Source organism: Melospiza georgiana, chromosome 18, assembly GCF_028018845.1.
Source record: "Melospiza georgiana isolate bMelGeo1 chromosome 18, bMelGeo1.pri, whole genome shotgun sequence".
Lineage (NCBI taxonomy): Eukaryota > Metazoa > Chordata > Aves > Passeriformes > Passerellidae > Melospiza > Melospiza georgiana.
The window spans coordinates 7,889,804-7,915,019 of record NC_080447.1 but is presented as its reverse complement, the minus strand read 5'-3'; the positions used below and the strand labels follow the sequence as shown (position 1 = coordinate 7,915,019).

At 40.0% G+C, this 25,216-nt stretch overlaps 1 protein-coding gene across 2 annotated transcripts in view; it reads right to left on the bottom strand.

The window, feature by feature from the left end:
• Positions 1-25,216, bottom strand: part of PPIL2 (peptidylprolyl isomerase like 2) — a 68,038-nt gene that overhangs the window by 14,072 nt on the left and 28,750 nt on the right. For both annotated transcript variants that reach the window (XM_058036841.1, XM_058036842.1), the window contains exons 11-15: positions 24,463-24,538; positions 23,176-23,282; positions 11,492-11,581; positions 10,085-10,118; positions 1,964-2,081 (exon numbers count right to left, since the gene is read on the bottom strand). In XM_058036841.1, the coding sequence (XP_057892824.1) occupies positions 1,964-2,081; positions 10,085-10,118; positions 11,492-11,581; positions 23,176-23,282; positions 24,463-24,538 (425 nt within the window). The remainder of the gene's footprint in view (positions 1-1,963; positions 2,082-10,084; positions 10,119-11,491; positions 11,582-23,175; positions 23,283-24,462; positions 24,539-25,216) is intronic.

The window sequence follows — 25,216 nt, the reverse complement described above, 5'->3', positions numbered from 1 at the left end:
ATTGGACTTTTAATTTTGGGGGCAGTACTTTTAAACTTAAACACGGGAACTAAAACACTAATCCAAAGCAACCTTTACTACTAAAGCATTACTCTAAAGCTTGAAGCTTCTTTGGAAGTCCTGCACTACAAATGTATGAGGCAAAGGTTTCCACAGTGTGGTCTGCAGACCACGATGGCCTGTCTTGGCTGGACATGCAGTGCTGGCTTTCCTCCTTGTCTCCATCTGTTACACTACATAGGAGACAGCTAAAAATATATAAGCATTCCAAAAGCACTTTTCCATATAAGCAACTGCCTCAGGAAGTTATATGATTGAAAATAGGAGCAGCTGTAATGTTCCAGACAGTCTATTAAGATGTAGCTTGCCCTAGGAAAGCATTGGCATGCTGTGCAGAATGCAAACTCCTACATGGGATACACTTTACTGCTGGATATCCAATACTTAAAGTCATTACATGGTCAGTTATGTAGCATTGTAATAAAAACCCCTGAAAAATAGCAAATGTACAGGGAAAGCTTCTCATCTGTCACTACAGACAAAATAAATTAGAGACAACAGAATTAACATAACTCAGGATGGGCCCAGAGAAGTCCTGAGCATTAGTCAAGCACCACCTTGCAGGGGGACCCAGCTCTCTCTGCCCTGTAGTGACTGTCACCTATGGGGAGAGCAATTCACAGAGTCCCCAAGGCTAGAGGAGATGTATTTAAGTGCTGACTAGGAACCTTTATAAATATGGACAGCTGGAGTCTCTTAAGGACTTACATATAAAGGAATTTCTTATTTCATTTGCACATTTTAGGAGAACATATATAATCACATTTACAGCAGCAGATGACGTGACTCAAAATGGCACATCACTTATGGTCTCTATAACCTCTGTTATTAGAATCCTCTTTAAAAAAAAAAAAAAAAAAAAAGAAGAAGAAAGAAGCCTCCACTCTCCCCTAGTTTAGCACGTGAGAGCTGGCAGTAACATCCAAATCCAAAATAAGCTGTACAGCAACTTGATCCAGCAAACTGCCCCACACGTGCTTAGGCTTAAGAATCCAAGTAAGCCTAAGAATGTGAGGCCCTGAGACAAGGCCTTGTGTTTAATTAAAGCAAAGCACACTGCTGCAGAGTTTACAAGCCATCCTAACACTCAGTATCATGAACACCAAGACCCACTCCCTCTCTCCCTCCCTGCCAAGTGACAGTTCTACACACACACACACACACACACACAAACACACACTCTCTCTCTTTCCTGGGGCTCCCAATAAAAGGCCAATTTTTTATACTGCAGCACTTACAGAGCAACCAATAAACAGTTGGCTCAAAGTGACACAGAACATTTTTAAAGAACTGCAGGCAAACACCCATATTAATGTTACACATGAACAAGGCCACTACAACTTCAGTATCTTTAAGTTTTCCCTCGTTTTAGTCCTGATTCTGCTTTTGTACATTGGAAACCAAGTTATTCTCAATCCCAGATTGTACACTCTGCCATGTCTGGGTCTACACATTTCAACAGAACATTATTTAAAATCAGGTGACTAAAAAGAAGTTATATTCCCATAGAGTTTATGTTTCCTCCAATTCCTTCAAGAAGTTCAATATGGAGCTGAATTCTTCATTTAAAGAATGAAGAGGTGTGATGAATGATGATAACTATAGGGGAAATAATGGGGAGGGACACTGACAAAAACAAAAACTTCAAATCATTACAACAAAAAAGACAAGTTATTGCTGATATAATGAACCCACAGGTCTTCTTGCCATGCTTCACTTTGCTCTTAGATGGGCTAAGAGGAGCTCTAGCCCTGATTGCAACATGCACCACTCAACAGAATATTTCCCTTTACTAAACTTTACATTTAGAGTAGCTCATAAAATGTCATTTTTCTTCTTAACAGAGTGAGACACAATGTCCAGAGACAACCAATAAAGCACAAAAAAGAAAATGACTACTTACAACTGTGATTTGTTTGTGTTGGGTCCTGAATTTGCCATACTAAGAACACCACGTCCCGTGTGGGACAAATTGGGCTTGAATTCATCTTTGAAAGGTTTTCCCCAGTAAGATTCTCCTCCTTAAAAAAAAAAAATAAAGAAGAAGAATGTTTGTTTTCATTAATTTCCCACTGTGTGTTGCAACAGGCATTAAATTCAAGGTTCCCAGCACTTGCAGTCACCATGTGTTAATACATTGTTACCTCACTCCTATCTCTAGGCCAGTATTTGAGCACGACCTTGAAATCTGGTGTTTGCAACTGGCAACATATTTCTGTGCCCTCACACTATCAGCTGCAACAGACCACACTTTATCAACAGCTTTATGTATCCTGTGCTGAAAAACAGTCAAGGATTTAATTTTTTCCTCCTGGTCCACCATAAATTTTCTCTTTTGAGACATTAAATCTTTAAAATTGGCTTCATGACAAAACACAGAGCAAAGAGTTACCAGTTTAATTGCACTCTGGATATAGCACTGCTTCTGGAAATAAAATATCAGGGAGATGAAACATATTCATAGAATGATCTAAGAATAGGAGCTATAAGCTCAAATGCTTAATCCCAGACTAAACAATGAAGAATCACGATATATGGTGCTCCAAATTAAAAGGCAAAAATTAGATACTTGGAGTAGATACCTGGATGATGTGAACACTTATGTGCAATGAAGGTAAAAGAATGATAAAACAGCACAAACCCCAGCCCCAGCCCTCCAAAACTGATTTCTTTTCTGTGGCTGTGGACAGAGAGAGGGTCCGTAAGAGGTCTCCTCCTGACTGTCATTTTTACATTATTTATGACAGATCTGACATTTTCATTTGCACTTTCCTCCAGGATCATTCTTAATAAGAAAAATGAAGGCTGAGATGAGTCATAGTTTTACAGTCAAATCCATAATCTTGTTTGACAAACCATGAAAAAATATTTCACCTTAGGACAGTATTAAAAATAAAACAAACAAAACTATCCAAACAGGCAGCAAGGCTGGTCCATCTGCAGAACTGGCTCAAGAGCCCTCCAGAGTAAATGTATCACTGGAGAAGCAGCAGGTCAGGGAGGGATCTGCAGTGCTCCACAGCCATGTGAACACATAGCACATAAAGCAATTTGGTGATATGGCTGCACACAGAAACAGTAAATAAAAACAAGGAATGAATCAGGCTCCCACTGAAAACCTTACCCAAAAAATCACAAGAGTGCCTTAAATGAGGGAAGAGTTTCAGATGATACAATGAAAACAAAGCATCTCATGGACAGCTGCAAGTGGAACTAAGTGAGAAATTCTGGAAAAAGCTGACCCATTAAAAAACCCAATTAATCATATTCCAAAGACCTATTAATAGAGTTGAGTGTTGCCTGCTCTGCAGTTTGACAAGAGGTGACAAAAGGGACAAAGCCTGTGGGGATTTTCTGTAATCAGGAGTACAGCAGTGGTTCAGCAATCTCTGGCTATTGAATATTTTAAGACCAGCTAAATTACATCAGCTTGATCCCATATGCCAATATTTTCCAGAAGTGGGTGACAGGGATGTGGTACAGTTGCAGGCAGCTCTAGAGGAATTTGTGCTGTCTGAAGTTTTTAGAGGATATAGAACATGAGCACAGTCTGTTGAGATGGGACACAGCAGCAAGTGGCCAAACCTGTGAGCCTGCTAGAGCCTTCACGTGCTTCCAGCTGATGTTGGAATTACAGCCAAGCTGCTGAAAGACAGTGGAATCAAGCCTGAAGCCTTCACTGGTCAGAAAAATAATTCAAAAGGAAAGAGAAAAATTGTGAATGACAGAGAGACTCTCTGGCACTGAAAACAACCAGACCCAAGAGCTTGCAGACAGGAGCAATGAGCCATGATCTTTAGGCTTTGGAATATTTATTTTTGTATGATTTCATTTTGAATCATGCACTGCAGGTCAGAATTCATCTCATATGTATGAAAGCTAAGTTTGGTTCATTCTGCCTCCCTGGAAATAAGCACTAATATTTCAGCAGATAGCTACAGCCCCTGCTCTGTCTGCCATACAGCTGTTTCCAAGACTAATTCTGTCTGCCTGGGAGCTGCAGCAGGAGCAGGGAATGGCCTGTGCAGCATTTGCCTCAAAGGCCAGACATCCTGTGAAGGACAGAACTGAAGAGTCTGTGGAGACCTGGCAGCACAGACTGGCAAAGGGCAGAGGAGACACTGCAAAGGCACTCTGCAGAGCAGGCACAGCTTGGGGGTTTTGCTGTTGTTTTGGTTTGGTGTTTAAAAATAATTTAAAGGGAATACTTTTTTTTTCTTTTTCAAGGAAAACCCCAGAGTATTCTCCTTAAATTAAAAATAGCCTGAATGTGCTTTTCATCAAACTCCAGCTAACCTCTGGAATTGTTCCAGGCTTCAAGTATCTGCTTGAAGCAGGACTAGACAGAACAAGTCAGAAGATGGCAGGTTACATCTATACATTTTTTTAATTACTGAAATCCAGCATGACTTTCTCTGAGAAGATTAAGTACAGACCCCTCATCAGTCTAGGGCCATGGCAGCATAGTGCCTAATGCTCAGCTGGAACAGGGATTTTACATTCTTACCTTTTACTCTCCATATTAGAGCTCAAGGTAAACTTGGGAAGACCACTCAGGCTCCAAACCTGCTAATAATTATGAGGTGTTTGTAAGTATCTAGCAGATTTTACTGTGTTTATTCTCAACACAGTTGGGAGGTGTGGTTGTACATTTTCTGAAAGCAGAATGGATGCAGACAGAGGAGGTGGGAGCACAGCAGTGTCTGGCTCCAGTCTTTTTATGTTACCCTTCCAGCAAATCTATGTGCCACAAAGAGAAGAGGCTCCTCCTGACACTCCCCAAATCTTCCTCAGGGTGCACACAGATCTCTGCTGGCTATATTTGGAGTCACAATGATGCAAAGCCCTCACCCCAGTGCTGATGTACCAGCCTACAAGCAAAGCCCATGGAAAACAAGAATTGACTCTAGGTGTTGCATTCACAGCTGGCAGCACTGCCTTCACTTCACCTCCCTCTCAGCTTATCTTCTGTCCAAGTGGAACTGTGTGCCTACTGGACTTGTAAATGTTCCTGAGATCCTATTACAAAAGTGCTAGAAAAGAATTCTGTGGGCTTCTGTGCTAAAAATCAGTTCACATGGCAGCAGCCATGGCCCCAGCACGTACTGCCACTGGCTGAATTGGTGTTGGGAATAATTACAGCCTGCACATGGGAATGTCCTGCTTGCACAAAGCTGGGAATGTATTTGGGATCAGCCACAGAAATACAGTGCCATTAAACAGCATTTTACCTGCACAGTGTCTAATGCCTTCAGAGTTTTTGTACAATTCTGTAAAATAAAAATCACATGCCTACTCAGATGCACATGATTCAAAGCTGCAGGAAGCTGGGAGACAATTCCATGCATTCTCCTTTTTAAAATAAATTCTCTTAAATTAAAGATGTGTTTAACTCATTCTCGCACAGAGATGAAATGAAACAGACCACACAGCTCTTAGAAAAGAACATTAATAATTTCTGTGGCTATCCAGAGTGGCAAGATATATTTAGCTTGTACTGAAGCATGATTAGTTATTCAGTCTTGTATCTGCATTCTGTGCTGATAGTAAACAGGTGAACAGATTTAAACTGACATCTGAAGCAGTCACACATCAGCAACTACACAGAAAAAAAGCCACATTTTCAGACTGCCTTTTGATCTCAACCAGGTTACTCTTTCGTAGTCTTTGTTCCTACTAAAAGCATGTAAGTTTTTTTGAGGTACAATCACAGATTTTGTGCAACTTTCTTGCAAAGAGCTGAGAGATGCATCTAAAGCTTCAGAAATGTAGCATTCCAAAAGCCAGGTGTGGGCTGAGAATCATCATTCATGACAGTTGTGATTTTAAATAAATCCTTCCTTTTTCTGGCTTAAAAATTGCTAAGCAGTGGTAAGGAAGTAGGAGGGTTCTGATTCACAAAAATGATGGCTTACTTTCTGTAATTTTCTTCTTGTCATTTGGAACAACGAGGCACATAATAACATCTGACACTTCTGTAGAGCTTTCCAAGTGAGATTCTGGAATCATTTTGCAAATATGAAAGCCTTAGCTCAGGCAGTAAGTGCTTCTCTCCTCTCAGATAAGAGGATATGGAACTCAACCCCACAAACCTGAGAGTGGATGTGCACAGGGACTGCAGATTAAAAGGAGAATATTCTAGATAAAAAGGTCTTGCTCCTGCTTTTGCTGCACTACAATCATGCAAGAAAAGGGGCTCTAAAACTGGCACAGTTAAGGAACTTGCCATCTTAGGAAATCACATTGCATTGATCAAGTTTGTCCAGAGTCCTTTGCTATTGACATTTCAGAGGAGCTCTTCTTGCTGCCAAACAAAATGCAATTCCCATCTACCAGTAGTATTTCATCCTGGACTTTTACAGCTATAATGTGCCTCCTTTGTGCCCTCCTGGATTCATAAATCACAGGCTGATTCATGAGACCTTCCAACAGGTTGCAAGAAAGAGTAGCTGAAAAAAGCCTGTGCTGCTTTGAAAATGTGATGCTTTGCATATATTCTCCCTTTTTCATACAAAAGGGTTAGGATATTAAACCTATTTTTTCTACATGCAAATTTTCTTCTATTATTTGGAACACTGAAAATACAGAGCAGCTGCTCCACTTGCACGACCGTGAGTTAGAATTACTCACAGTGTTCAACCACTTACTTGTTATGAACAGCAGGAAAAGAGATACATCACAAATCTAAAATTCATTTTCAAATAATTAATCATTACAAAGAATGACCATGACTCAGCTTATTGCTCTGAATACTGCCTCTATGGGTGGTTATTTTGTTAGAGAAGAAATAAGCTGCTGTACCACAATAAAATTTCTCCCAGTAGTCTTATGAAAGAGAAAGGTGAAGGCTCTAGGAAAATGAGTCTGGTCCTCCAAATCAGTGTCATCCTTGCAGCACTGTGTATCTGACTGCTCTGGCAGTGCAGGTCTGACAGCTGAGCTAAGGTAAAACTCTATTCCCCACTCTCTTCTCAGGGTGGTATCTCAGCTCCCAGATGCCACAATGCTAATTTCCACCCTTCTCCATTCCAAGCTAACTGCTGAGTACCAGAATTAGCTGTCCTTCACATGTCTGCTGGGTCACATTTGCTTTTATGACAGTCCAGGACAGACTCAAGAAGGACATACTGGGGAGCTGAATAACAAACAACAAAGCTCAGGGTGCTTCCAGAGAGAACAGCTCAGCTGGGGCAGCCTTGGGAGAGGATGGTCAGTGACAACCAGCCTAGCATTTACCTCTGTGAGCTGTTTTAAAACACAAGCACAGTTAATCTGGGTGAGCCAAAGCACAGCTACAGTCTGTGTATGTATGACAAGTCACCTTCTGGCATGTTGTACTAATTGTGCCCAAATCCACCCAGAAGATGAACAGTCCTGGGCTTAGTTAGCAATGGAGTGGGTGATCATCTCAGCATCTGGGGGCTGCAACCTTAAACCTGACACCCTGACACATGGCATGAATGTCAGATGACAGAAACCAAATGGTGGGAAGATATTCGAACAAGTCTGTTCAAGTTCCTGATGAACAGGAATAATTAAATAAATAGAGGAAGAATATATGGAGGCTTAATGCATGTTCCATGTATCAGTTAAGAAAAGGGTTTTTTTTCCAGAAAAAAAAAGAAAAAGGCCAAATCTCTTAGCTAGAAATCATCAGTTCAAGCAGAAGGTTCTGTGTGATTGAGGAAACAAAGCATGTTCTTTTTGCTCTGAAGTATTCCTACAGAAAGCTCTAATAGAAACAGTTTATAATATTGACATTTAAAGGGTAACCTCCAAATAGTCCTCCCTATTGCCAATTGAAATATCTGGGAAGAAAGCCCTGTTCTGTTCTCATATGCTTCTCTGATATTACAGAAGTCAAGTTATTTATTCTAAAGCTCATTTAATCTTACAGACTTTTTTTAGCTTTCAAAGGTGCATCTTTTTTTTCCCCTTCTAAGAAGCAGTGAGTCAAAAAAATACTGAAATCCCTTCCAGCAGAAGACATAAATAAAGGGAATTTATCCTGCAAATAACAAACAAGCCACAGGCAAAAATGGTACAAAGTACTGAATCCCAGTGCTTTGCTCCAAAGCTTTCCTAAAGTGAATGCCTGTGATCACATGAATAATGCACAAACGAATGGACCAACATTTTTACAGCATGGGAGCCCAGGAGAGCATCAGTCCATCTGCCCTGCCAGAGCAGTGCTGCTGAGCTGAACCCTCCTCTGGCTGCCCTGCTGCCAAGGGAACATCCAGCCTCAGGTCTGGCCACCTTCTTACAGCTCCAGACACACAAGTGGAATTTCTGCCTCACAGTCAAGTGCCCTGGATCTATCCAGTAGTCAGGAACAAATCCTGACAGACTACTTGCACTCTGTGAACTGTCTAAGCAGCTTCACTGAAGTATTAAACACAAAGGCATGACAGTTCAAGAGCAATCTACAGCCCACCAGGCTCCCCATTTAGATTTCCTTGTGATATTATAATATTCAATAAGCAATTAGGTAAAGACATATAAAATTCAACTGTCTTAAAAATATAAAAGCCATTCAGGTGCAAAGAAGACATTTGCACCATTTGGACTCTACAATAATTGCAGCCAGTCTCTAAAAATCTGCAAGACTCATGTCTATTTGAGTGCACACTGTTCATTTCATTAGAACTTTAATAGTCCTGACAGATGTTTGTGAGACATCTCGCCTGCGATATCCTCATCTTTAATTAAGAATGACAAGGAGGAAAACAAGATGGAAAATACTAGAGGTCATTAGACTCCTTTTTTTAAGTGAAAGAATATATGTAGGAGGTTTTTCATCCTATGTGCTTATTAGCACTTCACTTCCTGCTGGCAGAGGCAGTGGAGCTGAGCCTTGCCCTTCAGTGCAGCAGTGATGCCAGTCCTCTGCCTCTGTTAACTCTGCTGTCTTAGAGCACTTCTGCATTTGCACAAATAGAGGCTGGGATGACACCAGCAAGTTAATTTTCATTCCACAGCAGGATCTGAACTCCACCCTGCAAGGGTGAGAGGTGTTTGAGTCAACCTATTAAATCTCTCCCGTCTCCTGACACCTCTTTAATTTCTCATTTCAAAAGATGTTCCTAATTATGTCTTTTGGGATTTGAACCAAAACTTTATGTGTAAAAAAATAAAATCACATCTGACAGTCCAAGCATAGATGGTAACAGTTCTTGTTAATGGGTTTTTGCCATCAAAACACTGAACCTTTAACTAGTCTCAAATCCTGCAATTGTTGATTATCACATACACTTCAAGAAAAGGAGGCAACTTACAGTAACATAATTAACACAGTAAATAGAGCTAAAGTATTTAAGCAGGGGAGGAGCTGGGGATGCTGGTGACAGACACAAGTGGGCACATAGAAGGTGCATGAGGAAAATGAGCAAATTTACAGCAGTGACCAGAGGTATTTCATGACCTATCTCCTGTGGTGGGCAATGCTGTGACACCCTTCAGCTGCTCTGCCCCCTGACCATTCCTGCTATGACTGTTCCCAGATCTTCAACCAAGGGAGAAAGAAGAGGAGGAAGAATTTGTAGCCGTGATCCCCAAAAGTAAGAAAAAGAGCAGCTTGGGCATTACAAGGCAACTAGCTGGGAGAACAGATGGTGTCTGGCCAATCACCAATTTTAAGGCAGGTCTCAAGTATATCATTAACACTGAATTTGAAAGCAACTTTGCACGAATGTGTTTCTTCCTTTATTCTTTGCCCTGGAAGACCAGCTGTAACATCATTATAATTTTCATTTATTTATTTTCTGAAGGAAAAAGGAAGCAAAACCCACAAGAATTCTGCATGGAAGAGTGCCCAAGCTTTAGACTGAGAATATATCGGATGAAATTTTGAACATAGTCAACATGGTCATAAAAATATATCAAGAAAACCTCTGTTTTAAAGTAAACACAATGTCCCACTTACCATCATTTAGCGAATTTTAATTTTAAATTGTCTGGAAGTAAATGTAACAACACAGCCCATGAAGTGAGAACAACTTACTTGATTCAAACTCAACCTTACCTGTTCCTGTTCCAGTCGGATCACCTCCTTGGATCTGCAGAATTACAATTAAATCAGTGTTACATATGCATCTATGTGAAAGACATTAAATACAAACCATAAAAGCCAATGGTGCTCAATTTTCTGCCTTCTATATTGTGTCATGTTGACGAGTCAGCAACAAGGAAACCATTACTTCTTATTTGGAGCTTACTATCAGGTGGCTGTCATCCCTGACACTGCTTATCCATAAGCAGAATGGCAGTTTCATAAAAATAATAGGTCTTTTATAGGTAAATAGGGAAAATAACTAATCTCAAATGGGTTAACCAGATCATCCTTTTTATTATGTGCTGAATCAGAACCTGCTTTTTAACTGATGATGCACTGCTTTTGTAACTGAAAAGGCTTTACATTTTGCTACCAACCCTCCACACAATGGGAAGGCAAGAAAAGGGGGAAAATGGAATATTTTTTGTATCTGAATCTGTATCCACTCACTACCTCCAGCAGGAAAAATCCTCATGTGAAACCAATCTTTGAGTAACAAAACAGTGTATTAATTACTGTACATGCAGGATCTACAGAAATAATATTCAATGCCTTATGCCAGTGGAGGGAACATGACATGATCAGTTTCAAAGTAATAGCACACAAGCACAATTGTAGTTGTGAGCTTAACTATGAACTGAGATACACAGTGCTGTCAAAAGAAAAAAAGCTTTTTGTAGGATGACAGGACAGAATGTAACATCCAGTAATGTTCCCTGTGAGATGTGCTCTGCCTTCAGGATCAGGTTGTTCATTCTTCTGAAAGGAAGTTACAGGGCAGCTACAATATCCTAAGCTGCCTGGACTGTAACTCTGTAAATAAAGATCTTTGACTACCAAAGATACAGTTCAGGAACACAAGGTGCTCTTTAACTCCTTTACAAGAAACCTGGGCACCCAGTTCTGGAGCACAGTAGGAAAGGATAACCTGATAATATCCAAGTACCACAACCTGAAACAGAAATTCAGATGCTTGCTAAAGTTTCATCTGAATGGGATTTCAACAGGCCACAGTATTACTTATCCAAATTTGCATTTCCCTCTCTCTCCTTCTGTTCATTAACCACCCACCCACATCTTGGGGAAGATAACAAGAGCCAAGGCAATGACTCTTCAAGGCTTTGTCTGGAATGGCAGCAAATGCAGTGCTGAATGCAGTGATGTTCTGAGTGACAATGTTAGTCAGACAATTGTCAGTAACACCCAGAAATACACATGGTACAGGTAAGGACAACCCTCATTCTGATGGTATATCTGATACACTTCTATTGCAAGTTGTCATGCATGGAACCACCTAAACCTGAGGTAAGTTAAATATATGGGATATTTTGAGTACATCATATATTGTGCATTACACAGGAGTTTTTTAATACTCACCACAAAATTCCGAATTGATCGGTGAAAAATTGTTCCATCATAATAGTTCTTCTTGCACAGCTTGATGAAGTTTTCACATGTTCGGGGTGTCTGAAAGACAACAGCAAGTTTTAATTAAGCACAACCTTCAAACAGTCATTACAGTGGTTACAAGAATCACTTCTCACTTGTGCCTCACAAAGGAACAAACATGCAGGACTAGAAGAGGATGGAGGCTCTGTCTACAGGAAAAAGTCTGTAATAAAGCTTCTTTAAAGGTACACCAGAGAGACACACACTGTGTTAAATAAATTAAACCCAGACCTTCCAATTAGCACTAAGAAGTGCTGAACATTAGCTCAGATAACAGGAGTTCCCAGCTGACATCTTGATGGTGAGGCCAGGTAAGCTCAGAGACTTGCAAGTCACTGAGTTCCAGCAGTGCATCACAACCCTGTTCCAAAGGGGGTTTCTAGCACTGAAAAATGGTAATTTACCAGAGTCAGAATGAACCTGACCTCTCTGCTCCACTATTTCAAAGTGAGCACATTGAAACTAACTGGGAGAGAAGCATTTGGTCCTCTTTACCACTTGGAAGTAACAATGGGACTGACCCAAGTCACTGGAACACAGGAAAAATAAAAAAAAAACAAAACAATTTGTTTTCAAAGCTGTAAATAAAAATTTAAGATGCTAAATATATTCCCAACTTCTAATTCACTTTTACAGTGCAAATTAAAGTAATTTAGTGAATTTATGAGTCATGATATTCAAACAGTACCTTCTGAAAAACTTTACTTTCCACCTCATCATCCTTCCACTGTAATTGCATGGATTCTCTTCTCTGCAATACTATAATACCTTCAGACAAACAAACACAAGTACAGAAACAGCTGTTTTCTATACTTGGACATGTTTTCCAACTCCACTGTGGATTATGTGCATAAATCTATTTCAGTTTTACAAAAGAATACATCTAACTGAGTTCTTAGAGGCCTTAAAAATATCCTTATTGCTGGATGTGGTGGCAAATAAAGCCCAGCATGAGCTGCAGGGGCTGTAGGTGAGCACACCCAAGACCTGTCCTTGTGAAAGGCACCAATTCACTTTGCACTGCTGTGACTTCACTCCTGGTCTGGGAGCTGCTGAGGGACAGAGACTGAGCTATGCAACCTGAACTGACTTAAAAGCAAAAAAAAAAAAAAACACCAAGGCCAGCCTGATTATAACAATTTAAGGATGAAATAATCTGTATCTCTTGAAAAGCCAGTCCATACAAGTATTCATCCAGAACCCTACAGAGCTTCAATTTTCTGTATTTTCTCATCTGAAACACAATCCCTCTCACTCCTCCTTATTTACACTGAAATGTCTCTTAATTTTCCAAACAAACTTTACTTGTCATTATAAATTCTCAATATTGATTCCTCCTTAATTACTCTACTCAGATGACAGTTGTCAGCTGGGCCACAAGTGAAAAAATTAGCAAATTCTAATCTTACACCAGCCATTCTTTCAGATTTCCTACAGAATTCATTACTGAGTAAAATGGTAATGGTACCATAATGGCTTTATGGTAGAATGTCACCAAGACATGTACTTTGGTGGCATTTTGAGGGCAACTCATAAGTATATAACTATATTCCATAAAACTGTATCAAGCAACAGGAGGTTCTCCTACAGTTTCAATGTTTATAGTAAATGTGATATTTTTTGCTTTAAATTCATATGCTTTAAAATAATCTTTATACTTAATCTTTCTAGTAAAATTCAACCCCTGAGAATCACTTGTAAAGCAGAGGTGTCCTTTATAAGACAATATCATAACAGCATTGATCCTAGCATTTTGCTATTAGTTATTACTTGTGGAAAATGTCAGTAAGGATAAAAATAAGTTTAAAAATTTCTTTATGAATCAGAAATGGAATCAGCAGCTTTTAGCCCAGGGCACTTTATGTCATGAGAGCCAAGCACTCTTTGGAGAGAGAGACATAGTTAATAAGTTCTCGAGGGGGAATACAGCAACCTGTAATTAATTTTTCACAAAAAAATGAAACCAGGCAAAAGACTGAGTCCCCTAGGAATGGACACCAAATAATCTAAATTTGCACAAAGCTGATAACCCAAACCAGACTTCCTATTTATTTTCAAAACATGATTTGTAAAATATACATCAAAAAAACTGTCTCCAGTAATGTATTTTTTATGCAGGACCTGTGCTGACCCTTCTCTCTAAATGGATTTTTAGCTATTATACCCTTTCCCAGAAATAAGCTTTTTAAATGCAACTTCAGAAATATTTAGTATACATGCAATAGTCATTTCACTGCAAGGTTTTCTTTAAATAATTGCCACCAAATTGGTTCCCATGGTCACCTCATGCATCACAGAGATACATTTGGCAGGTAAACAGTTCCTTAGCAACATTACCACTACCTTTTATAGTGCTTTTTAGCAGACACAAATAAGGAGGTTTGCATTCAATCAGTAATAAACTCCAGTTTCAGTCATGCAGTAAATCTAGAATATCTGGCTCAGATTATCTGATTTATTCAAAGCAGTTAATGTTCTTGCCAAATCTCACACTGCCAAGCACATTTCAGGGATTTTTTAAAGCAGCATCCTGTCCAAAGCATGAGAAAAAGGCTCGAGGTTGATGGGGAAGGTGCAGATCCTCAGTAATGAAGTTGTGTCCTGCACTGACCACACAAACAAGGCCAGTCTTTGAAGTCTTTGTTTCAACTACAAAGACTGATGACATATAAATACACATAAACAAACCTGACTCTGTTATTTGATATAATATCTTGTGGCAGATGTCAGACTCCCATTCCCTGAATGCAAAGCTGTCTCCTTCTTCAGGAATTTCCTGCACAGCACTTTTCTCACACCATTTCTGAAGGAGGAGGGGATGGTCAAGGCACCTGGAAATGCAGGAGGTGACCCTGATGTCTTGTTCTCTCACCACTGACTGTGTGCTCCAGGTTCTCTTTTTAGTTCTGGCTGGTTTTGTTTTAAATTGGCCTCAACAGCAACAGCTAATTTTTCCCTCTTTATCCCTTTTACATTAAGCAGGAAATGACTGAAATTATTTTATTCTACTGACTATGACTTTGACCTATATGTAAGGAAGTCTAGGGAAAAATGCAACCATGTTGACCTGATCTGAAATCCACTGACAGAAAACATGGTTTCAAATCTACTGCAATATCTTCTCAGAATGATGCAGTGAAAATCCTAAAGAGGAAAATTTAAAAATTGTGAAAGGCTTTTCTGACCAAAGAATGTGGTAGGAGAGCCCTGAGAAATCCTCCTTTTCTTAGGTCAAGTTGGGACCATGTAAGTGACTGCAGTGTCTCTATGATGTCCTTCAGCTAAAGACACTTCTCTTTCCAAATGACAAATAGTAAGAAGAAAAATTTTATTTATACCAAAAATGAGTCACCTGCTCCAACTGTGCTCTCTATTTATTTTGTAGATGCCAGATAACTGTCTTTCAACTGCTGAAAATTCACACCCAAGACAAGCAGTAAAAATTTAATAAATGCTTTGAGACAGGAATCCAGAAGAGTACTTATCCCAGAAGATGCCACAAATGCTTTGCTTGGCTCACAGATATACATATTTAATGGGGCCACAGCCCAATGGTTTTCTAAGTAGGTTTAAGTCTCCATATAGCGAACACACTTAGTAGTGTGGAAACACCAGCACTCTACCAGTTACTATGCCCAGACAAATTTCAGAGTTAATGAGAGATTGCTACAAAGAATGACCCTGCAAAAATAGCAGTAACAGGAGACTGTGAAATAATTATACTCAGAAAACACCGAAGAAAGGAATATACAATTTAGAAAACCAAAGCAAAACAGAAAAAAACCCTGAGTGCTTACTACAAAGTCCTAGGATAAATGCAGATTTTATTTGAGCCAATTTCAGTTTCCATTTTGCCAGCAAGGGTGGCTCCATGCCAGGTAAAATTCATCTCTCCTGCTGCATCCCGAGACCTGAAGGGTGGGACCAACCAAGCCAGGTCCCTATCTGATTTCCCAGTCTGCAGCTGTCCTTTCTCATTAGTCACAATGGTTCATTACATTTGTAAAAGTTACCTTAACTCAGAATCTCTACTGGGCAGCGAAGAGCCAAACAGGAGGAGATGAAAACCTGCAGCACTCCTGTTGCCAAGGTGCGGGAGATGGGAAAAGAGGGAAGAGCTCCTGAGTTGTTGCCATGACTGCAAGGAAAAAGGCTTTACTATGTGAAGAGCTAATCATTTCAAAATGCTCCATCCCTTGAGGATGTGCATGAACCTTGAAGGGAAATTTCTCACTAAGCATTCAGAAGCTGTCATTCGCACATCTGTATAATTTTCTTGTGCTAATTTCACTTCCCTTTTATTTCTTTTTTTCTCTCTAAATTGGATGAACCGTAGTAGTGGCACTAAACCACAGAGCCTTGCTATATGCTCATTAACCCTATGTTTCAAAGCAGAAAATAATGAAAAGCTCACTCCTCTCAAATTAAAATTGCATTCTACAGCCTTCATCTTATCACACAAATGCCAGAATTCTGCTACTAAGAGGCATGAACTAGTGATGGAAATTTCTAAAGCTTCAAACAATGCTTTCCATTTTCTTAACATAGATCTCCTTTAAAATGAAAGGTGGATTTTGCTTTGCTTTAATCCATTTATGTACTTTTACAGAGAGCATTTTTTATCTTGTAATTGTTCATTCAGCAACTCTTCTAATGTGTGAGCCCATAACAAGGTGATTTGGTAAGGTTTAAACTCAGTTTCCCCTCTACCTTTCAATTTGTAGTACTCAGCCTACCAGAAGAGAATTTAGCAATAAAAGCTTGGTTTTATTTATGGCTTAGTCAGAGCTAAATGTAATAGTACAATTTCAGGAATCACCACTTTGTGATTCAGGTGCAAATGTCTGTTCCCTCCTCCAAGCCATGGAAACAAATATGTAAATGTTTCAGTGTCCAATATGTTCTGGAAGGCCATTTAAACCACCACGCTTCACTCTGCACCAATGAACTATGAGCACATTCCCTTTGTTTCACAGGAACAGGGACAAGAAAACCCAAAACTCCACAAAGCCTGGTGCAAGAGCATGGGAAGAATTTCACAGTGGGAAGCCCATGACATTTCCCACAGGAGAAACATTTACTCCAGACCTAAACACCACTCCCTGCCAGCTCCACTTTCCTGCTAACAGTTCCCCAGTGTGAGAGAGGGACTGAGCCAGTGACAGGTGATGGTGGCAAACAACAGCTGCCTGTGGTGGTTCAGTTCAAGAAAGCCACAGTTCATCTAAGGGACACAATTCTCAACTGGTTATACCACGAGCAAATGTGTTCAGGCAATTTGTGATCCGTGATCAGAAGAGCACAGTTCCAGAGAGTGAGCACTGGGAGACATGACAGCATTGGGGGGCACTGTGGGGTAAAACACTCAGCCAGACTCCTACTGATAATAAAAAAGAATCAGAACAAGTTAACTATGCCTTGGGAAATAGATTGCTGACTTGATAGCAAACATTTGCCTATTTTGCTACCTCAAAGCCTCCAAGTTTGCTTAGAACAAAGAGCAGAATTAATGCATTCTCATTACGCAGAAAGTCACTGTAATTTAATCAGCTATTTAGCAAAGACTTCAGCAGATAGCTAAATTTCACTTTTAAAAGGCATTTCTTCCACAACACTGACGTTCACGATGTTACTGAAAACTTTTCTGAAGTCTAAGCAAGATGCTCAGCTTAGACAAGATGCCAGTAAAAAGATTACACACTTCAGTTTTAGTTCTCACATTCTTGCAAACACAGGGACAATCAATCAGTTTAGCTGAGCACAACTCAAATTAAAAAAGGCATCTAATTCACTCATCTAATTTGTCAATGTTAACTACTAGTTCTCCAGAGGCAGAGTCAGCCACAGCTACTCCTTTTCCTCCAACTTACATTTACTGCAGTGGCAGAAAAGAAAACAATCCTCTCCCCACCTCACTGCCCCCTCCAAATCTGTCATCACACAAGGGTCAAGGAGCTTGTCAGAGAGCACAGTGCAGGGCTGGGTGCTGATGAGGATGGACTGTAAACAGGACAGCACAAGTGGGTACAGTCTAAATGAGGATTCAACTTTAATTGCTCAAGCAACCTCCAGCAGCTTAAAAGTTGGAGTAAAACAGTTCCCACAGTGGCTCCCTGGCATTTCATCCATCTGCAGCTGCCTGCACATAAATTCCACCTTTTCGGAAGATGCAACCTGTAACAATTTCCACACTAGACAGAGAAGCTCTGGTAGCTGTCAACCTCCCAAGGTCACCCTGCTCTCATCAGAGCAGCCAAGGTACAAACAAGAAACACGTCAGAGAAAGATGAAGAGCAGCAGCTGTGTAACTCCAGAACACCCACCTCATCCTCGGGTTTGGGATCACTCATGGCAGGCACAGCTGCCATGGGATGGCTGCACCTCATGTCTGAAAATGTCAGAAATAAGGGGCACGATCCAATAACACCAATTCCCTTCCCAGATCCAGCTTGCCAGGGCAGCTGGGAAGGCAGAAAGGGTCCAAATGAGCAAAATGCCTTTCCACCAATTATTCAGTGCCAAAGGCTTCCAGGAAAACACACAGACAGCCCAAGGCAGCAGGGACAGCTTCAGGGAGAGGTGGCTCAGCATATAAAGCTGTGGGAATAAGGAGGAAGGGGGGACACTCAAAAGGATGATGTTTGTCTTCCCAAGTAAACATTATGGTGATGGAGCTCAGCTTTCCTGGGGATGGCTGAACACCTGCTTGCCCTTGGGAAGTGCTGAATTAATTCCTTATTTTGCTCTGCTCGTGCGTGCAGCTCTTGCTTTACCTGTTAAACTGCCTTTACCTCAGCCCACAAGTTTTCCCCTTTTCTGATCCTCTCCCCCACCCCACGGGTCAGGGAGTGAGTGAGTGGCTGTGTGGGGATTAGTTGCTGACTGGAGTTAAATCAGACAGGGTGTTATGCCCCCAAAGTTAAAACTATTAAAATATCAGCTTCCAATCACTCAGAACAACCTAGAAGTGTCCTGCTCATCAAGATGGCTGTGCAGAGCCATCCTACTCTCAGCCCCAAAGAGCAATAGATCTGTCTGCTATTGTACCACTTGGAGGAAAAAACACACCAAGAAGTAACAACATCCTCTCTAACAAACATTTTTTAAAAACACATCCAGCTCTTCTACTGGAAAAACACAGCTTTGTTTGTTCTTAGTTTCTGTTGACAAGAACTCTCAAAGTTGAGAGTTGCAGCTCTTCCTATAATGGCCTATTTTGAAGAAAAAATAATAAATAAGCCATTACAACCATGCCAAGACCAGTGTATTTCATACCTCCAATCCTATTACCAAATGAACAGATACTGGTAAAACATCAGCCAGTTATTTCCCAGACAGTACCATGTTGACAGAAAGCAAATAGAATGAAGGTTTAAATCAGAAAGAAAATGAGAGATTCAGGAAGACTGGAAAACCTCATCATGCCAGGAGGTCAAAGGATTTTTTCAGCAACTCACTTCTTTGCCAGTGGAAATGGATAAGAAGTTTAAAGGCTTCTGATCTTCAGAACAGTCCCTCACACAAAAGGAGAGGTGATTTCAAAGAACAGGGGCTGGATTACACATTTATAGATCACAGGCATATTTAACAGGTCAGAGGGCCTAAAAAGATTAAAACATCAATGTTTGTAGAGTAACAGCCTCTTGGGAAAGCTATGCCAAGGCATCATCATTAAGCAGAGTTTGCCAGGCCCTAAAACCTCAAACAGCATTTGTGGAGCGTCAGATGGAGCTTTGAAATCCATCTCACATTCTTCTTTATTTTGCCATCTTGCCCTTAAACCTTAAAGTACTAAACCTGAGAGAGAGTGGTGAATTTATAAAACCTGCCATGGCAGCTACAGATTAGTATTTGATTACAGCTCTTGGCATGTGCTAAACCACCAGATCATCACCCAGTGACCACTTGTAGGCAGAAGACACACCCAGCAGAGAGGGGAGATAGAACATCAAACCACGTGTTCATCATTTTGACAGGGTCTTCTGGAGCATTGCATTTACATATTTATTTATATGTATATATATATGTATTTAAAAATGGCTCTTCCACCACCTACAAGGTAAAACTCCATCACTATAGTGACTAATGCAGCAGAATTCACATGGATAATATGCAGTTGTTCCCAGCAGCAACTTGATTAAAGCAACTGAAAGAACTTGAGGAGACCAGAAAAATCACAGTAAATAAAATACAAGAAATTCAGTGATAATCATTGCCTTTCATCAGTTATTTCTTCAGAATTTATGTGTTTGACATGCATGGGACTAGAACTGAAAGAATAACACTTGTTGGATGTCGCTAAATCTTTTGTACTTGCCAGAATTACTTCTGGCAAGTAGAATTTTTGTAAATTTTTATCCAATTAATGCATACAACAAATGTTTCTTATGTGCAGCTGAACTCAACTTCCTGGAAAACATCCCTACAAATGGCCACCTGATTAGTCCCCATCAGGAGGAACATAGTGTATCTGAATAGGAGGATTGGGGGAAAAACAAATGACCAAAAAATGCAGTAGGCACACTGCTTTTATCCCAAGAAAGAACAGCACCTTTGCTCATCTGAGGCACAAATTCAAAAGGGTGGGGAAAAACCCAGCTTATCTTTCAAAGTCTTTTTATTGCCTTTTTTCAGGTCAATGATTGAAACCACACACCATCCTTCTGGAACCTGAGTGAAGTTTTCTGGTGCTCTGAACAAGTGATTTCAAACACTGAAATTATCTGGATTCTAGTCCTATTTCATGCTCTTTCTGAATCTTGTCACAAAGTAACTGATGACTTCAATCACACTGCAACACTGATTTCCTGCCCTGGATCAATACAAAACATTTCTTGATTAGGTTTTTGGTGCTAGGAAGAATTTCATCACTATCAATCTTATTGACTGGCACCTTAAAGTACCAGTATATGAAGAACTCTATATTTATTTTTAAACAAAGGTTTCCACATTCACATATAGACTGAGCTACAAACAATCCATACTGGCAAATAGCTCAAAAAAATGGGAAAGAAAGGAAAGAGCTGTGAAGGGACAGGGAGTGAGCACTCAGGAAAGTGTTGAAGGCAATAGATATCGGGCAGATTTCAGAAGCAGTGCAGAGTGCTGACAGCAAAACTGCAAGAACATTTTGCTTAAATACAGACAAGAGGCATGAAAATCCAATTGAAGACTCAGTACACATATCATCTAAGGGAGCAAGTATGTCACTTGTGCTCTCTATTTTAGTGAGGACATTTCACCTCAAAGTATGTATTGAAACCTAAACCATGAGGCTATTTTAAAATGTAATTTAAATGTTGCAAATCCTACCTCCGGATACAGGTATTTATCTGTCATATTTATATAGCAACTTCATCCTCAAGCTTCCTTAAACATTTCACAATCATATATTTGAACTACTGTGAAATTATGATGACTGCCAGGGTGGCTTCCATAATGACAAGATATCCCTCAGCAATTAAAAAAACCCTGTGCAGTTTAATTTGAGAGAGCATTTTGGTACAACTCTGTTCCCCCTAACTGCATTCAAGGACCTTACCCACACTATACACTTTGACAGGAAAACCAAATTCTGTATATAAACCAGCTCCAAATAGCTTCCAGGAATGGTCCAACCTATGTGCACTGGATAAGGCAGAAAAGCTGATAAAAACTTGGCATATGATTAATTGAGACTATTACCATGCATATTCACAAGCAGGATGAACTGGAAGTGTTTAACAATACTTAGATTTTTTTGATCTTTGCAGTCTCAATAGACTCATTGTAGCTGATTTGTGTATATGTTTGTGACCTATGTATGTGGTATATGTTTGCAAGGTGTTTGCTCTGTCTGCACTGAGCTGACCTCAGTGTGATTCAGGAAAACCAAAGTTAGAAGCACAATCTCCTTATTTAGTAAAGGGAGAAAAACAAGTGCCTCCAGGAAAGAGCTGATTTCACAGACCTAGGATGATGACCTAAGGTGGATGTTGTGAAAACCTCCCTACAGCAGCAAGCTTTTCTTATTTATTCTAAATATATATCTTTTTCCTCTCTGCAGTGCCAAAGGTCTGCTGAATTCACACAGATTTAATGGACACAAGGAACAGATGGCTGGAGGCCAGCACTGGAGCATGTCTGCTTGTGTAAAACTGCACACACTTGCAGGGTGTACATGAAGAAGCTTTTGTGTGTGAAAGGTGGATGAATAGGAATTCATCTGGAAAAAAAGGAAACATAATGGATATCATCCAGGAAGTTTATAATGAGCAATTGAGCCTGGGTCCTCAGGACTGAGTGACACTGGTCACACATGTGGCCAAAAAGCCCACGCTGATAAGAATAGCTGCAGTCAGCCTGCTTTAGCCAGGAGCCAGTTTGAGAACATATGGCAAAACAAATGATTCAATGCAATCTGCTTGTTCTGCTGCTTCCCCTAAATATTGCTGTACTCACATCCTCTGCTTTTTGCCTTATTACAGTGTTACTATTTCATAGCATGGAAAACACCTGTAGGGATAACAGAGACCTACAGAGTTACTAACAGGATACACTGCTGTGGAGATTCTCATGCTGTTTGTACAGATCAGCTTGAGATGTTTACACATATCTTGCTTCTTACTCATGTGAGAGAAAGGAAAAGAAGGGAAAGCCAAAAGACTTATGCTGTTTGCTCCTTTTTCTTCCTTGCACACAAAAATGGATTAATTCTCCCAGTACATCTGGATTTCACACCAGGCACCCCAGCTCCTACCCAGCACCACTGCCTTTATGTTTTGTGAGGCTCAGAAGAAACACAAGTTTTACCATTTAAATCCCTATTCACATCCTTCAACTTTTTAAAATACCAGTTTTCAGGCCTATAATATCCTGAGACAAAAATCTCAGTAAACCATCAAAGCTTTGAAAACCTTTTTCCTTTTATAGCACTGGCTGCACAAATAAATAAGCAAACACACTACCCAAGCAGTGACGTCTGAGACATCACTGTAGCCACAACTCATTCATCTATCAGAAGTCTTGCCATGTTTATTATTTTAAGAGCCACTGATTTCCCCCAGAATCTGACTGTACAGACTATAAAAAACTCCAGTCCGTTGTTCTTTACAATCAACTTCTCTTAATGGGAAAAGGAAGGTGCTTGAAAACTTGAACTTTAAGAATTGGAACAACAGGAAGCAAAAATATATTCTAAGGTTTTCATTTAAGTTTGATCTATAAAGCTGAGGGTTTAGAAACAAATCTAACCATTTCTGGGGATCATGGGCTCAGACTGACACACTGTTCCTGGTTTCAGTGAGGTTCTTTTCCTGGTTCTGTCAGTAAGCTGCTGTGTAACCTTGGATTATTCCCTTTTCACCATGCTCTGCCTTCTCTTTGCTGTCTTCCTTCCTGGTCATTTTTTGGGTCATTAATCCTGACCCTTTGCAGTTCTAAACAGGCACCTTGGCATATTGTAGGCAGTCCACTAAAATGATGGGACTACTCACAGAGAACATTACATATATAGTGTAAATATATATAGTTAATTAATTTTTATATGTATATATATAGATATATACACATTTCCACTGCCAGCTCCAATTCTGGTTGTTATCTACAGAAATTCATCTTGTGGGGCACAGTACCATGTCACAGTGCAGCTCCAAGTTGAGGTCTCCTTTATTAGTGTGAAGTCGCACATATCCCTTCTTCTTCACATACTGGTATCTCACAACATCTTCTTCAATAGCAGCTACATCAGAGCAGAAGACAGTAATTAGCTTTCTGGAAGCTTGCTGACTGATCCTAAGAAATCATCAGTAAACAATTCATAGAACCAACTGTCTGATCTCTTCTCCTGTGGTACTGGGTCCTGAGGGATCCTAGTCTGCAATTCATCTATGATAACCTTGCATTAATCTCTGTGCAAAACACTTTCCATTATAGTAAACCACCAACTCTTGGAGAACCAACCAAATAATGTATATTTTAAATCCCAGAAGCATTCAGTATTACAAACTATAATTTTCAAGCAATGCCTACCAACCACAAACATCACTTTGAACCCAGATTGCTTCTTGTCAATCCTGGAAGCCAAGCAGGTAGTCATCAGTCAACCACAAAGTGCTGACATACAGAGACCTACCCAGCTCTGAAAACAACTGAGGCTGTTACTGGGGACATTACTGGTAAGTCAAACCAAAGGATCAATCTATGATGTTTCATTCCCATTTTGTCAAAATGTCCAGTTAGTCAGATATTTTCTGCACTCAGTCACCTTCAAATCACTGTAACTTATCAAGTAAAGGAAATGAATTTAGTAAACATAGTTTTAGCAATGTGTTCAATCTTTGCCTAAGTATTTGCCATCTAAATTTTAGTGCTCAGCTTTCTCAACTGGAAATACTAATGACTCAGCTATTTAATCAATATCCAAACTTAATAAATCTTACACATTTGTGTTTAGGCTGGAGAATAAAATAAAACTTCATTGTATTAAAATGTATTTTTGTATGAAAAGCAGTAAACTAAAAGTTACCATCACAAAATTTGCTGTTCTAACTAATACTGGGGTAGGCCAAAAAGGTGGGCAAGGTTTTGCATGGTATCTGAGGAGAGATTATATTTCATTCCCAACTTAGAAAAGGGATTTTCAATTTGTCATCCCTGGACATAGAAAATATCTCATTAATTTTGGTTCAAAAGAAGTAACTGTCATTCAAATCTAAAGCTTGGTCATAATTGCTCCAGTATTTTCACAACAACCTCACTGGAAAGTAAGGATATATCTGGTCAGGGAATACATTTCCATAGCATCAGCACTGACCAGTTACCAATGCATTCTTTCAGTCCTCATAAATGTGCATGTGCTAAGGAGCACACTTTGAAACTCAGAAATAAATCAATGGTTTGCAGGTAGGTAGTTCTGGTACCTGCTTCGTGGGTAGTTTCAGGCACCATTGCAGTGGAGGTGAAGGAAGCACTTACAGCTCCAGTGGAATAGTGAGCCTGTTTGCAGAGGAAAAAGCAAGAGAAAAGGATATTAGATTTTAGAATTCATCTACCAAAGATACTGTATAAGCATTAGAAACATACAAATGCCATCCTTCTGAAGCAGACTTTCTGCTCTAGCTCCTACTGAAGGAAACAAATCCCCAGTGCAGTGATAATTCTCCATCTGTTGCCCACATTTGCTCTGATGAAACTGTAGTTAAGGCTGCTCATGCACTGAGCCAAAGGGGCTTAATGCTTCCAGTGCAGTTTAATTCATCACTCTGCAGAAATTCTATTATCACCATTTATTTGTACGTCCATGGGTACAGACAGGCAAGGAGTACTGCTGCCAAGACATCTGTAGAAATCTCCAGTGCTGCTGAGAGGAAGGAAAATCCAGTGAACCACAGAGATACTGCAGGGGAGAGCAAACCAGCCCCTCCCACAGCTGGCCCTGCTGTGTGCAGAGGCACCATCCCATGGGTCCTGAGGTCTATTTTGAGCTCTGTAATTCTGCAGAAGGGAAAAATTAACGTCACACACGGATTTTGTAGTAAATTACAAAGATCTAATAAACCCAGAGACATGCTTAGCAGTTCCAGGGAAATGTCTGTAAAGAGTCCAGCCAGGTCACTGCTCATTCCCTAAGGTTTCACTGCATTCTAAGCAAGTTTGCAGCTATGCCCACCCATG